The following is a 15736-nucleotide window of genomic DNA, read 5'->3' on the forward strand; positions in this document are numbered from 1 at the left end:
GGTGGTTGATTAGTGGTCATTGTTTTTAATTTATTTGGTACAACGCGCAGTTCTCGTACAAAAGCAAGCAAGGTCAGAACAGGTCATAGGCAAATCCACATAAAAGATGGCGGCAGTCATAGTGCGACTGTAGCGCTCGGTTTGTAAACAACTTTCAAATCGTTTCGATACCCTGCTGCGTTGAAGTTAAAGATGAGTCATGGAAGTGCAAGCAAGGTGAGGCTATAAGGACGGCGGATTTCACTTTTAGTTGGCGCGCTGCCGTCGGCGCTTAGGGGCGGGTCGGGGCGCCCGAAGTTTGTTCACAAGAGCAGATTCTGTCAACGGTGCACGGCTACGCGACTGCTTGGCGCTCTGCCTCTGCTGTGCGCCGTAGCAGCTTAGAAAAAAAAAAGAAAAAAAGTCGCGTAAAGTAAAAACTTGTGGTAAAAAGTTGCGGGAGAAGCTTGCTTGACTTGCTACAGAGTTTGCTGACGCGAAAGTTCTTCAGCTGCTACGTTGTCTTTGCTGCGGCATCATGTTCATTTGTCATGTGGTCTGCGCAGGTGGGGGAAATCTTCACAGCCGCGGGAGCTGCATTTACGAAGCTGGGTGAACTGGCTGTCCAGCTATACTCCTCTTCCGAGCCATCACCTGCCGGGTGAGCGCCATCAACATTTACAGCTTTGACTTTACGCGCACAAATCAGAAGACAGTTACGATACAAAACCGTATGCGTGCATCTGCATTGAAAAGCAGCTTTGTTCTCGCATGTCAACGTAGCCACGATAAAGAGTGGCTGATTCCTACACGCACTAAACAGTGGTAGTAATGAAGCGTTGTGTAGTGCACTTATTGGTTGATAAAGCGCAGAGAGTCAGCGAACAACGACTGCAATTAAAAATTTAATTGGGAAGTTTTGTTCCTGAAAAGGTTCTGATTTAACTAGTAAGCGCGCATAAGTCGTATGGTTTTCAAACATGTTCATTTAGTGTAGCGCAATACCGACAACATGTGCTCCGTGAGAATAGCTGCGTTAAACATTTGCCGCCTCACGTGGCTAGTGAAACCGTCGCATGTGCTGACGGTCTTGTATCAAGACCTAACAGGTCGTTGACATCGGAGCCAGCAGTGGTGCATGAATCTGAGTTGGTAACGCCCACGCAGGGGCAAGTGGACTGATGACGAAGTCGAGATGCTGCGCAGCGCAGTGAAGCGCTTTGGAGACGACCTGAATAAGCTTAGCGATCACATAAAGAATCGCACCATGTAAGTTCATTTCTGCCGGCAGCGAGCGTTTCACTCCTGTGTGCCTAAGTCTCCCGAGTCCCAAGCACACATATGCCCTCATACCTGCTGCTTCTTCTATTCTTGCGGTGCATTGTAAATCGTGTTGTTTGCTGCACTGCGTTCCTTTCTTGTTCTTGTAAAAGAAATCGTAATTGTCCCTGGCCAACGCACTGCACTAACAGAGCAGAAATATGTCTTGAGCTTTCTGCAATGCAGATATCTCCATCGGCATGCGACATTTGCGTCTGAGCCATTTATTGCGCTAGAAAGAGCCACTAGCCTTAACTGTGACTTCATTTAGACATGAGGAAAGGGCGTTGCACTATCGCCTGACAAGTTTTCAAAGTGCCAAGCCACACCAGTAGTAACTGTAGGGCGGCATATGCTGTGATGAAAAGGAACTTAAAACAGGATCTGCAGGCAACTGCTGTTCTGTTAAGTTTGTCACTTACGTCTCAGTGCTCAGTTACAAAACATTCTACACTGTGACTGTATCCAGGGGGATCTCTGTTTGGTATCAGGCACTTTGCATTTTTAGACATTTCGTGACAGTGCCTGTACACAACAGTAATTAACTCCACAAAGCACTGTGTATCTCGTGGCATAAGAACGCCACAAAACATGCTGGGAATATCGGGGTCATCTTGTTTGTGTAAAGACTGATCATATAAAGTTATGAGCTCCAAGCACAGCACAGGTCATGCCATGTTCTGTGATCCTGATGCGGCAAGGAAATATAAGCAGCATTGTTGTGCAGGCGGGTCAGTTTGCTGAAGTGCAGTTTTTGTAAGGGCTGGCCGATATGGTCTGCCTGTCAGTGTCTTCTTTTCTTGGCTCAGTTAGCCTGTGCAATATTTCCATTTTACCATTATAGCCTTCCGCTTCATCTCTGTTGTGTGCAGTAGTTTTCGTTATGTAGTGCAGTATTAATGTGCATCCTGCACCAAACTTGGAGTGTCAGTATTGGTTAACACACTGTGCATTGATTGTGAAAGTTACATGTTTTAGAGGTCGCATAGTGCTCAGAGTTTGAGCGCTAGGACCCAGTGATTTCCAATGCAAGTCCTGTGTGTGCTTTTTATGGTACCTTGCAGCAGCCAAATTAAGAACAGCATGAAGCGGAAGGCTTATGAGGAGGCAGGCATTCCCATCAAAAAAGCGCCTCCAAAGGCAGAAGCGGCTCCGCCACCCCCTCAGCCCACTTTGGCGGCTGGCCTCCAAGCCCCTACCAAGTCCGCAGGTGAGTTCCTAGCCGAGGAGAACAGTGAACACAAGCTTGTTAATGCTGCCATGTTTTGAACAAGAAAATTCAAAACCAGCTCTAGCCTTTAGGCTGGTTTTGCTGCATACTGAATAGACCAGTAATAGTTCAAACTGCAACTGTCTCTTAGCACAGTTTGCCCCGCCGCGGTGGCTCAGTGGTTACAGCGGTCGGCTGCTGACCCGAAAGACACGTGTTCAATCTCGGCTGCGGCGGCAGAATTTCGATGGAGGCGAAATTCTAGACGCCCGTGTACTGTGCGATGTCAGCGCACGTTAAAGAACCCCAGGTGGTCGAAATTTCCAGAGCCCTTCACTACGGCGTCCGCCACCAGACAAAAAGCTCGACAAAAGCCAGGAGGTAACGTGGCGTCGGCTCCAGACGCGAGCCTTCTTTAGCCCGTCGAGACTAGCACACATGTATCCAACACAATACAACGCTACTTGCAAACAATGCGGCGAGATAGCCGGATATGACCACATTTTATGGAGCTGCAAAAAGGCGCCGCCACCGGCGGACCTACTACCAGTCCCTTCTCTAGAGCGGTGGGAGGCTATACTGGCCAGCTCAGACCCGTTGACGCAAGTCCGGGCCACTGAGTGGGCTCACAAGGTCGCCAAGAGCCATGGGCTCGAAGCCACCTAGTATAATGCCCACTAGGGCTCAGTGCTGACAATAAACGTTTTCCAATCAACAACGGCGTCTCTCATAGCCTCAGTCGCTTTGGGACGTTAAACCCCAACAAACCAAACCATCTTAGCACAGTTTATATGCAATTGTTGTTTCTAAAAAATTATGTACATCTTTTGAATCCACAACAATCTCCTTAGCCTAGTATATTTCATGGCTTTTTGCAACATTAATTGTAAGCAAAGACTTAAAACTGCACAACACGGTTTACGGTAACTGAATATTTTCAGCTCTGTAGCAGCAAACTCAATGGCTAGGAGTGGCATTAAAGGATCATGTGTTATGTCTGCAACACGTGTTTCTGTAATAGTTACATACTTGACATGCCTTCTGAAACATTTGACTGCATAGTTAGCAAGAAAGTTTGCATTGGAAACGTAATTCTTTTGTATCAAAAAGGATGCTTCTTGAACTAGGTCATTCCTAGAAATTGAAGAAAAGAAAGCAATGATAAAACAAAAAGGCAAGCCAATGCAGACGTAAAGAAAATTTAAAAAGCTGCTACAAACTAATCATGCATTTGTAAGAAGCCTTAAATGTTGTGCCTCTTGCTTTCTAGCAAAACTCCTTCAACTTCCCATTGAATGCGTTCTAATTGAAAGTTAAATGGGCCTTAAAGCTTGAGGCATAACCATACAAGCAAGTGTAGCACTCACCTTAGCATCTGCCTGAGACGTCATGCACACTGCTACTGAATTATCATTGCATGCCTCTAAAATTTTTTCTGTTGGCTTGTGCAATGTGCAAGCTAGAAAACTGCAAAAAGAATATCACAATGCATACTCTGACGCCCATGCCATGTTCAAATGAGAATATTGAGGTTTGATTACATCCCCAGTAATTACTACTGACTGATTTGTTAAGTTTTGATTGTTTACGTGGTGTTGTGTGTCATGGTTCTTAGTACAGTCTTTAAATCTAAGCAGTGTTTGATCGCTTCTCTTCTTTATCTCCTGTGCAGATATAACCCTAAATATGCTCAATGCAACGGAGACAGAGGTAGATGTCGAAGGCCTTGGTGGAACTGGAAAACTTGACTACGACAGCTCCTCCTAAAGTTACACCCATCATCATGTTGTCACACTCAAAACGAATCATGTCTTCATTTGAATGAAATACATTGACCATTGCAGTTGCAATTCCGACTTTTCTTTCATTTTTTCCTGTGAGTGAAGAACTCGACATTCATGTGCATATTCAAGGAAACTTGTCTTCGGGGCACCATGTTGTGAAAATAATTCATGTGTTAACGTAGATGCTGCTTTTAAAGAACCTCTGACTTTCTGGAAAAGCTTCCTTTTATAGAGCAGGCAGTTGTGCACTGTCTTGTATGTGTTGTTGACAGCCTTGCAGCATAGTGTCTTGTGTATGTATTGGGATTGCTGCAAGTAATAATGGTGATCACATCAAACATTTATTTTGTGGTATGACAGTGTGCTTAGTACAATGTCTCAATTTATGAGCGAGGTTCCAAAAAGAGATATGAAGACAGGCAGTGTATGCTCAGGAATATACCGAGTGTAGTACTACTATATGCAAGCAGATGTATATAGTCACTCTGCCAGTTCTGTATACCCCACTTGACACCCTGTGCCAGGAGGGTTCCCATACTCGTAACTCCACACGAGCCTTTCCTGCTCTAAGAGACCACTGGTGTTCTCTCGCGCAACCCTCGTCACTCTTCCCACGTCCACACCAGTCTTCCCATTTTTAATGTTGCGCCTCTCATTTTACTTCCCAGTCTTGCCACTCTTTCATTTAAAGTTTTTATTTAGCCTCCAAGCTAGTACCTCTCAGGCTAATATCGTGATCCTCCTTTGCAGTTCGGATGTTGGTAAGCTGCCATTCATAGCTTTAGAGTGCTTGCCAAATGCAATTCTGCCATTTTTATGCGAAGCATACTACTTTAGCTACCACTTCAGCCCTTCACCGTGGTTATGCGCCTCCAAATCACGTGATACATGACGTCACACCACGTGACACAATGACGTCACGACAGTGGAGAAACGGGGGCCCACCTTGCGCCGTCGCTGTGGTTGTGCGCCTCCAAATCACGTGATACATGACGTCACACCACGTGACACGATGACGTCACGACAGTGGAGAAACGGGGGCCCACCTCGCGCCGTCGCTGTGGTTGTGCGCCTCCAAATTACGCGACACGATGATGCTTCGCATTCTCCAGGCTTAACCAAGTTAAGCCTGTAATTTTTTTTTTTTTCACTAATTTCTTTCTCATCACCTTGATGAACTCTTCCACTACTCCCAGTACCTTGTTTTCTCGCCAGGCAGCGGTCCTTATTCTTCTTCAGATTAATAATTACTACACTTGTCATATTATGCCTGTTAGATCCTCAGTCAGTCACTGCATTTCACATCCCAAGTTACTGCAGAGGACACTGTCACGAGTAGATTGGAGGTTTTTCCGAACTCGGTGCCCTAACGCTGCGTCTCCCAACTGAGTGCTTTGAATAGTTCCTCAGGCATAGAGTGAATGATAGTAGAGTGGTTAATGACTCCTTGCCCGACACCATTTTTGACCAGTACTTTCTCACTGCTTCTATAGGGAACTGTGATAATTGTGCAGTCCTTAGAAACACGACAAAAAAAGTGCGTGCATGTCAGCGTAGTAATAACGGCAAGCAAGCAGACAAACTTGAGAAGCAACCTGCTTACTGGGCAAACTTGTCTCCACTAAACAAAGGAGCTTCGCAACAGAGACAAGCATGGCTGCTGATTGTCGGGTGGTGGGGGGGCACTTGTCATAAATTTGTTTTTCAGTGCGCGCACAAATTTGTGTGTGCCCACACGACTGCATGTGACATGCATGCAAGCTCTAGGTACAAAATGCACTTGAAAACTGAAAACCACAGACTCCAAATATTGGTGTTTATATCACGAAAACCTTTTTTTTACAAGTGGTCATGTTTTAAACATGCTTGCAGTTTGCATACAAAACTGAGCTACTTATGTGGTGTTCTGAATGCATTCTGGTCATGCGATAACCTTACCTGCCCGGAGTCGGGCAATGTCGCCTCTGCTAAGAAACTGCGAGAGCACCTCATCTGTGTGCTCACCAAGCAGAGGTGGCGGTGATCGAACTTGGTTCACTCCTTCACTGAAGCCAACAGCAGGGCCTGCATCATTTGTAATTTATATCAAAATTTTGCTCTTTCAAACGTCACGGCAGACAAAAAAAAACGATTGTCTTCTTAATCAATAGAGGCTGCAACAGATGAGCTTTAATTTAAAGCCTTGCCACGTGCATAGTTAAATTTAAATTTCAGTGCCGCATTCAATTTCACGTAGAGTACAGTAATAGCCATCATTACTTTCGATCCGACAATGCTAATTCCTCTGTGTATCTACACGTAATGCTGCGACGTTTTTTGTAAAAGAGCACAGCAATATGCTGCTCAAAGCCTAACAAAACTCTAGAACTTGATCGAATTAAAATGCATTGAACTTATTGGGACAAATATCTAAAGAGAACAAGTGGCTAACACTCTCCAAAATTCTTTACTTTTTAAGAGGAATAGCACATCCACATAGTAATTTACATCTGAGCAGCACGAGGCAATTTCGCTTTGCGACAAAAATAACATTTCCACTTATTGCCAGGGAGCGCAATATGGCAGAGGTAAGTAGCTATACCAACTGCAGAAGTTAAATATGTCCGAGAAACATGGCACAGGTTTTATTATAAGCTCATATTAATTACTGGCTCCCTGTACCAAGATGCCCTGTGTACTTGTGTACATGATGCACCCTCTACTGCAGTCTTTGCAGCAATTTATGCATCTGCACTAAGGCTGCTTTTGAATGGGAAATACGAAAATGAACATGCTATGCTTTTCTTTACATTTCACCGGATAAAGCCATGTTTTTAAAATGGCGCTGCTTACCAACTAATGAAACGGTGCCAGCTGTCTTGTGAGGAAGCTTTACAACCATTTCCTTGCCCTGCAAAAGACAAACTAAACTTTCAAAAATTTTTGTTCCAGCACGTTGAGAAAGAAAATATGTTCCAGCTGACACATTTGTCCATGCTTTCACAGTTCCTCAAACATTATTTCAACATCATGATGTAGAGGGGCATGAACAAAGGCAAAAGGAGGCTTGACAGGGAATGTGCCCCCTGTACAATGCAAACTGTTACTGTGGTGGTATAGCGGGAAGGTTTACATTTCAAAGATGGGACGTGATAACTTCACCACTAAGCTTTAACAATGACTAGTAATATGCATGCATACCCACGGGCAGAACAAAGGCAAAGGTAGTATTCATTCATAATCACCGAGGTGTTCATCAGGTAACACAAGTATTATTTAGAATACTTAACATTTTGTGAACCGAAAATCAAAGCATTTAGTGCGTGGATGGGGTTGTTGTTAAATGCGGAAACTTTTTTTTTCCCCGACATGCAGGCATAAGCAGAAGCATTGGTTGAACATCTTTGTATTCAAAAGCAACAAACTACGTGCTTATCTTTTCACTCCTTTGGCTAATAATGTCTTTTGTGTGCTGCCTGAAGGCGTACCTGGGGGTCTTCAAAGACTTGCTGAATAGTGTTGATTGGTCCGTAAGGTATTCCCGAGCCTTCAAAGAGCTGCAGCCATTCCTTGGTTGTCTTGCTTTTAAATCTGGAACATTATGGGCCAGGCTCAATACCAGGAAATGTGACCTTTCTCAGCTATCTTGCCAAGACATTTAGCAGCATTAGAATGAAACCTGAGTAGCAGAATGACCTCAAACCAAGTGCTCTCTAAATCTTGTGAAAAACAATCTTTTTTGTTAGCCTCAAGTGTTTCTAAGGTACTGATCACTGGTACGTGTAAGCACGCATTGGTAGATAGCACTGCAAAACAACTGTGCAATGCTACACTGACCATAAGGATATTATATTTACGAAAGCGAAAGCTCAAATTTCCCTGCAGCAAGAATCTAGGAAATGCTGTCACAGTGAGAAGAGAACACATGCTGTCATGGATGAGGCAGATGTCATTTTTATGTACCTTTTTTGGGGGGGGAGGGGAGGGGGGTAGCCGTATGATGGCTGGCTCGTTTAAATGTTTGAAATTATTTGCACCAAGTGCTCTTGATGGTTGTGTGTTCTCTATATATCAAAGCTCCACAACTAGTCTTCTGTTCTCTATGTACCAAAGCTCCACAACTAGTCTTCTGATAGGAACAGTTGACATTTCTTTGGATTTTTCCATTTAGCTGACCATTTTCAGAGCTCCAGTAAGTTTGCAGAAGAGAAAAATCCTTGCCATATTTTCAAAATTACATATTTAGACCTTTTTTTTTTATCTTGGGATATCATTTATGCAACAGTATTATACTTGCCTGTTGTTCAGAATTTCAGTCAGGGCGTCCCTGTTTTTGACACGGCTTGCGTTGTCTTTGAAACGAAGGTCAGATAAAAGTTCATTAACATCAAGAACTCTGCAGAAGACCTTGAACTGTCCTTCACTAGCTGCTCCCACAGTAATGTAGCCATCCGACGTTTCAAATGCAGCGTATGGCACAATGCTCTCGTGGCTCGTCCCGTGGCGGCTTGCCTCAAGGTTGGCATTGAGGTAGTTGGAAGCAATGTTGGCCAGCACTGAAACCTTTCAAGGAAAGAAGCACCATAATGTATGCCGAAGAGATATTTCATGTTTATAGATTAGCACCTGGTGTTTAGCACCTGGTGATTTGCTTGCACTGAGCACGGTGTAAAAAATCCTACTGAAACAAAACATGGAACTTTAACATAGTCTCTCCCACAAAAGTGTATTTCCTGCCTGTAACAGCGAAATGCTAGTCTTGATATTCATTTTAACTTTTATCTCTGTGTTAGACCACACTAAGAAGTACGAAATGCAATTTATTCATAGCAAAACATAAAATGTGTGATTATGCTTTTGGGAATCTCGGCTGCCCTTTGCGCACCAGTGAAACAATTCACTAATTATGCAGCAAGCTGAAATGCTAGGCAGAGCTCTTTGGCGAGTTAGTTGATGTGTCATTGGTGTTTGAAAATGGCTGCATGTAAAGATTACAATACACAGGGCACTGGGCAAGGGCTTAGCATGGATGAGTTGTAAAAGACTATCTAAAGGGAAGTTATCAGGGTGAAGTGGACACATCTGATATGCACTGCCACAGATCTGTTAATCGGCTCGATTTTTATTTATTTTCTTCTCTCCTGTGCTAGCACCTTCCTTCCTTCTTCCCCCCCCCCCCCCCCCCCCCCCCCCTTCCAAGCACCCCAGCAAGTCACGTTTTTTTGTTAAGTTGCCTTTGTCATCTCCAATAAACTTGGTTGCTAGTTTGTGCTTCAGATGTACAGCCTTTATCGAAAAAATACAGCCCAAGGGGCTTGCTTCTCAGCCCAGCAGTGGGGCTCTCTTCCACTCCTGAGAGATCTATTGTTTGGAGGTGTAACAACAAAAGTTAATCTTATGTTTGTCAGTTTTGGAGCACTAACCAAGCAGTGCGACCCACATGCATGGGCCAGAAGCAGACTCAAAGGGCTGTAACAGCTTTTGTCACCAACTGGCGACAGCACCGCCATTGCACCTTGCTTACGTCATAGATTGGTGTTGGTCAATTACTGGAAAGAGGTTTAGTTGAAGGTAAAGCCTTGGCAAGCATGCACGTCTAGACAACAGGTTGTTTTGCTTGATCAAGGCAAAATAAATTTAAGCTTTTTGTCCATGCATGTGTCATCTTTATAAACAAGGACACTGCTCTGCAAGATAAAACTGCCCATACATGTGATGTGAATGGCACTAATCTGTGACAAAATACATACCTGAGTGGAGAACAAATTGCAGTTGACCCATTGTCCTCTGCCAGTGCGAGTTCGCTGCAGAAGTGCAGCCATGACAGCCCCATGAGCATACAGGCCTGTAGCTAGGTCTGTGATGGCAACTCCGACTTTGCAAGGTTCGCCTCCACGAGGTCCTGTGATGTGCAGCAGACCTCCCATGGAGGCTGCTATGACATCATAGCCTGCCCGCTCTCTGTATGGCCCTTTCTGTCCATAGCCTGCAGTGTGATTGGAGAGGCAGGACATATTGTGCAGGGTGAAAGGATCAGCACGGATAGGCTGAGCAACTCGCACCCACTCATTACATCCTTTGTCGATATAATACAGGCCATCAAGTTTGCTTCTGGACTATGCAGTGTGGCTCGGTTTGCAATCCCAGCACTCTAAAATTCCTGACTTTGAGAAAAGCTCTCATCGTAACCGCTAGCACTGAGGATGCTACAAAAGCTTCTACTTCTGGCAAAAGGTGTATCATTGCGGTACACTTGAATATCACTACAGGTATGTTTTTTGTATTCCACTGCTGTCAAAATTCAGCTGCTGTGGCCAGGAGGCCAGGACTTAACCAGTGATCTGGGGCTTGGTAGCAGACCACTGCACCTACCAAGGCACCATAAGGTAAGTTAAAAGCAAATTTGTTGCCAAAATGCAATAAATGTCTATAATGGCCTAGTAAACATTACACCGTAATTCCCCGCAGTACTGGTGACCTTTTTGTATTGCTACATACATTATTTGCCTTAACTACACTTTGAACTAAGCAAATTACTATTGTTCCACATCCAACTGTGTCCACCTGTAGCCATTAGGCATGAGAAAAAGTATGCAGCAATGGATCACAAAAGATTTCATTGCTGTAGCCACATAAAGGAAACAATACAACAAAGTTTAGCCATTTGATTACCTTCACAAATTGCTAATGTCGAAATTCCTATAATAAACCAAAGCTTTGTCCCTGCAGGCTTATGAAATAAAGTGCACAGAGTGAATCAATTAGTTCATTTACAGTATATATTTGATTCTCTGACTCTACTGATAATGACATTTTATAACTCTGGTAAAACACTTGACTTTTCATTGTTCTGATATCAAGAGACCGAGAGTGAGCCAACTGTTAGTATTGTATAAATCATTTAATCTGTGATTTGTGCCCATTGGACAGTGATGAGTCTGTTGCGTACTTGGTGTACACTACAAAGGGGTTGACAGCCACGTTGTATCACCAGTTGTTCGGTCATTTGAGTCACCTAGATTCCCATAGCGAACATGCTAGAGACAGGCAGGCAGTCTTGCCACTAGAACATGTCTCAATACAATCAGTGTTGGCAGCTGGGATCTCCATGATGAGGCATGCATTATGACTTCACTGCTGCGTCCTTTGCAATGTCTGCCATTTTCATGTGGTGTTGGACATCAGTTCTCTCCTCTTAAGCTTCTCCAACTGTGTGCCAGTTAATATTGCATAATGGACACAACCTAATTCCATAGGCACATACCTGATGCATTGATTTTAAGCTTCCGCGAGTTCATCACAGCCACTTAGTGAACTTTTAGGGGTTACAATAACAAGTACTTGAACGCAAGACCAATCTCTTTTACAGGTCCACGAGAAAGGAAAATTTACTGTGCACACCTGTTATGGAACAGTAGACAATTTGAGGTGCAACAGTTTTGATGTCCTCGTATCCAAGACCAAGGGAGTCTAGCTTTCCGGGCAGGTAGTTCTCCAGAAGCACATCAGACGATGCTGCAATCTATTCCCGTTATTTGCATGTGGTTAAGTTGTTCAGAGGAATTGCTTACCTTTTTTACCAAATCAACACCTTCTGGTTTCTTCAAGTCGATGGCCACACTCTAAATGAACAAACACGTCATGTGCACAATAATAGTAGTAATAGCAAAAATAATGCGTCTTTCACCTTTTTGTTCCTGTTAACCGACAGAAAATAACAGCTCTGATCTCCTAGAAACGGCGGTCCCCAGTTACGCGTCTCGTCTCCAACGCCTGTAACAGCACGGATATAACCAGAAGATAATTACAAATGCGGACCTTAGCTGCTATCTTCTGTTCATAGTCCGTCGCTTATCCGAAAGTCGGGTCACGACAGCAAGGGCGTGAAGCCTCACCTGGTCTTTCAATTTTAATGATCTCCGCTCCCAGATCGCCGAGTATCATGGAACAGTACGGGCCTGCCAGTATCCTGAAAAGCAGGCGAATACGAAAACAACCGGCTGCAGGCACGCAACGTGATCCGGACGCACAAAATGTGAATCGGGCAGAAGAAAGGTTGTTTCCGAATTACTTATGTTTACTTGAAATAATTTTTCGTTCTCACCGAGTCAGATCGAGCACACGGATTCCCCCCAGTGGGTCTTCCGGGCAGTTTGTTGAACCAGCTGCGTGAGAATATACGTCTCATAACGAGCACCTTTAGTGCATGGACACGCGCTTCAAAGCGTCCAGCACATTGTGAGGTTGTCAACCGTACCTCGCGCAGATGTAAAAGTTTGTAGCACATTCACTTTTCTAGAAGTCTGCCGCAATGCACGTATGACACCGTTGGGCGTAGACATCATTCCGCCGAGCATCACCATCGCTTCATCCGCGTGCCGCCGGTCAATGCAAGTTGTATCTCCTCAATACAATCCCGCAGCCTCTGTTGTGGCCGCCCACACATGCAATGATAGCAGACGGAAACCGCACAGACAAATGTGATCCACTGGATCTGCAGGAAGATCCACCTCGCCAAGCTCAGTTTTGGAGCAATAACGTAATTACAAAAAATATATTAATATATTTTAACCAAAATATTATTTGTTAAAGTTTAAAAATATATTTAGTGGTTTCTATTTATAATAAATATGTTTTCAATGTGTTTTTGTTGTTTCAGAGGGCGCTGTATAACCGACCAAGTCTTACGCGCGTCTTTTGCGCTCATCTTGCATTAGTTGTTGAATAGGCCGCTGGAGGCGCGAGATCTGTGTGAGAGAGGGAAAAGAGAGAGAGAGGATGGTTGGAGCGAGACAGAAACGATCTGGGGCCACTGGGGCCGCGAGCGCTCCGAACGAGTGTTAAACACCGAGCCGTGCGGGTTTGTGGGTGTGCGGGGTACGGGTATGTGGGTCCGTGCTACAACGCGCACGCTTTCTGCTGCCGCTGCGAACTGGAGGACTATTCAGACTATGTATTTACTTATAACAGTGGTGGGATTATTAACCAGTGTGCGTGCGTTCAACTTGGAACCGAGACTACCTTTGCTGAAGCTCGGGATCAAGGGCAGCTACTTTGGATACTCCGTCTCCGAACATCAAACCGTCGAGAACGGCAGGGTCATCGAAAGCCTGTGAGTTTGATATGCGGCTCTGTGTTCTAATAAGTAAATATTGTGTTTGGGCCTGTGCCTCTTCGGCTGTGGTGGCGCAAGCATTGTTTCCTTAAGTATTCCGAAAGTTCTTGGCGGGACGTTTCTCCGTTCGATACGTGAAGACCCCCTGCTTCTCCGATCGATGACCTAAACTCCGGAACTCTTCAACGCACGCACATGCTCTCGAGCTCATCGATGACAAGGGAGAGCCGTCACATGCGCATCTTGGCGCGCTCTGTCCCACACATGCCTCCGGGAGCTCTAAACCTGGCCCGCGTGTTGCTCTCCTTGGCGTTCCGGCCTGGGGTCGCGCTCGCTTTACCGTTTCTGGAGCTCCGGTGCTATTTGGAAAGCTCGCGCGCTCGTGTGTAGTAATACTCGGCTCCCGTCGACAACATTCGCTTCTCGGCGGGGCTTGCGTACTACGCGCGTGCGTGGGGGCCGAGAAAGCATTCGGGTCTGCATCCCCACGGTAAGACGCACCGTGTGGGCGAGCGCGCGCGCGCAGGACCGGGCGTTTTCTTTTCCTGCGGCTGCCCAAACTTGGCGCTTGCCGAACAAGATCAACACGCAACGCGAGGCGGTGCGCCGCCGACGGCGCAGCTCGTCGGCGTTGCCGCAAGAGCATTCGTTCTGGCTCGATGGCTGCACACGGGCCGCGCGTGCTGTCTGTGAGACCGCCCTCTCCCGCAACACCTGTGGCTGTAGCCGACCAAATGCTACATCAGAGCAAGACAGAGAAGGCCTTGTCTGGCCCCGAGCTCTGAGAGCGGCATGTGCATGCTGCGAATAGAACTGCAGTAGAATAAAGCGCACAGGTTAATTGCGTGGGCCGCCTAGCGCTGCGTTCTGCCGCTGCCGCATGAAAATTCTCGTCAGCGCTCCTGTGTGCATGTGTCACGGTCGCACAACAGATCTCGGCGGTCGGACCTCTGTGCCGTGCGCGCCCACCTGTGGAGCGTGCGCTGCAGACGCTTTTCGGCGCGGTCCGCTCATGCGGCCGGCTGCTTTGAAAGTCCGCGGCCACTCCCTGCGCACATTGTTGCGCGCCGCGATAAAGGGCGTCGTCTTTCCACTCGTCTCGCCGCTCGTGGGGCGAACGAGGGGGCAAGGAAGCCCGGTTCCTCGGGGGGGACCCTCGTTCCTACCTTGTTTGGCCCGCCGCAACAAGTGCCGCTGACCTTGGAGCGCGCGATCCTTTGCGGCGCGTCCGTGCCCCTGGGGAGCGCCAGCGGAGAGAGAGAAGACGTTTTTGGAACTGAGTGGCCGAAGGAGGAGGTGCGAAGAATAGTGCATGTGAACGTAAAGGAAGAAGTCCAACAAAGATATGGAAACTTGTATTGTTCAGCTCCCTTTCTTGCTCGTTGCAATGACAACCATGACAACTGGGGCTAACGGTTGGAGGATCGTGCTTATTGTCATGTTGTCATGGCTACTAACAGCTGAGAGCGTTAGGTAGTGTGAATCATCTCTACACATGAGAGCGACACTTGATCTAGCTGGGCGCGAACCTGAATTCAGCACGACAAAAAGTCTTGACCATAGCCAGCTCATTGCGAGTCATCTTTCTCTCGCTGCAAGTTTTGCGATGGCCGGGAACAGTTGGCCTTGGCACAGTTGCCTTGTCTTCAGGAGTGGGAGGGAAACGAAAATGACCCAGCTTTCTCGTTCAGCGGCGCTTGGTCTTTCCTCCTGCGATTACCCCAAAGCTCCTCCGCGGGCTCGGCGTATGCTGGGGCCAAATAACCATGCCTATGTATTTTTTGTTTGTCTACTTGCCTCGTGCAACAAAGCCGGTTTTGTCAGCCTTCATTCACGACTGTCCTTTGTGGTTACCCCTTTCTTGTCGGAATCGTAAAGGCAGGCATCACATACGGTGATGGTGAAGCTGATCGATCGTGGCTATATCCTTTGCAACTGGTGGGCTGCGGGGCATAACGCGCTGCCAAGGGAAGAATAAAAAGAATTAATAGTTGTCCACAGCGTTCTGGTTGGGACCACATTGACACTAGACTAATTGCAGGAACTGCCCCATAGTTACTAAGCCGGTGGCGTCGGGTCTGTCTGTTCGGTATTCTCATAAGGCAACAAGTTCACCCCCACAGGTATGAACAGAATGAAATGTGAGTTTAGATTTTACGCTAATAACCTCGCTTTTCTTCTGAGGTTGCAAAGCAATACCAGGGTCTTTCAGTGAGTGCGTATAATATTCTTCCGGTCAGCAAGTTACATAGGTAGCACGGTATACGCATTTCATTCATTTTCCAGACCAGCTGCGCTACAGAAAAAAGCTGTATCCTAGTTTCCCGTGCAGCTGTTCCGGTTTGAACA

General features: G+C 46.1%; 3 protein-coding genes across 3 annotated transcripts in view; 2 read left to right on the plus strand and 1 right to left on the minus strand.

Annotated features, from left to right (window-relative positions):
• The first annotated feature begins 59 nt into the window (after positions 1–59).
• On the plus strand, positions 60–4359 carry LOC149341247 (BPTF-associated chromatin complex component 1). The gene is made up of 5 exons (XM_089543227.1): positions 60–216; positions 546–640; positions 1147–1248; positions 2364–2509; positions 4182–4359. The coding sequence occupies exons 1-5, from the start codon at positions 193–195 to the stop codon at positions 4274–4276; spliced, it is 462 nt and encodes a 153-aa protein (XP_089399353.1). The 5' UTR covers positions 60–192; the 3' UTR covers positions 4277–4359.
• A 1726-nt stretch (positions 4360–6085) lies between these two features.
• LOC149341248 (succinyl-CoA:glutarate CoA-transferase) lies at positions 6086–12782 on the minus strand. Its single transcript, XM_089543225.1, has 11 exons — positions 12530–12782; positions 12377–12437; positions 12168–12241; positions 11960–12045; positions 11844–11894; positions 11674–11794; positions 10023–10258; positions 8570–8835; positions 7761–7863; positions 7126–7183; positions 6086–6357 (listed from the first exon to the last, which is right to left on the minus strand). Exons 1-11 carry the CDS (start codon positions 12633–12635, stop codon positions 6215–6217), a joined length of 1305 nt encoding a protein of 434 aa, XP_089399351.1. The 5' UTR covers positions 12636–12782; the 3' UTR covers positions 6086–6214.
• Positions 12783–13049: 267 nt separating this feature from the next.
• The window catches only part of LOC149341249 (integrin alpha-PS1-like), a 104187-nt gene continuing 101500 nt past the window's right edge, over positions 13050–15736 (plus strand). The window contains exon 1 of the mRNA XM_089543228.1: positions 13050–13384. Coding sequence (XP_089399354.1) covers positions 13158–13384 — 227 coding nt within the window. The 5' untranslated portion in view covers positions 13050–13157. The remainder of the gene's footprint in view (positions 13385–15736) is intronic.

This window comes from Amblyomma mixtum, chromosome 5, assembly GCF_055824585.1.
Source record: "Amblyomma mixtum isolate Tamu chromosome 5, ASM5582458v1, whole genome shotgun sequence".
Taxonomy (NCBI): Eukaryota; Metazoa; Arthropoda; class Arachnida; order Ixodida; family Ixodidae; genus Amblyomma; species Amblyomma mixtum.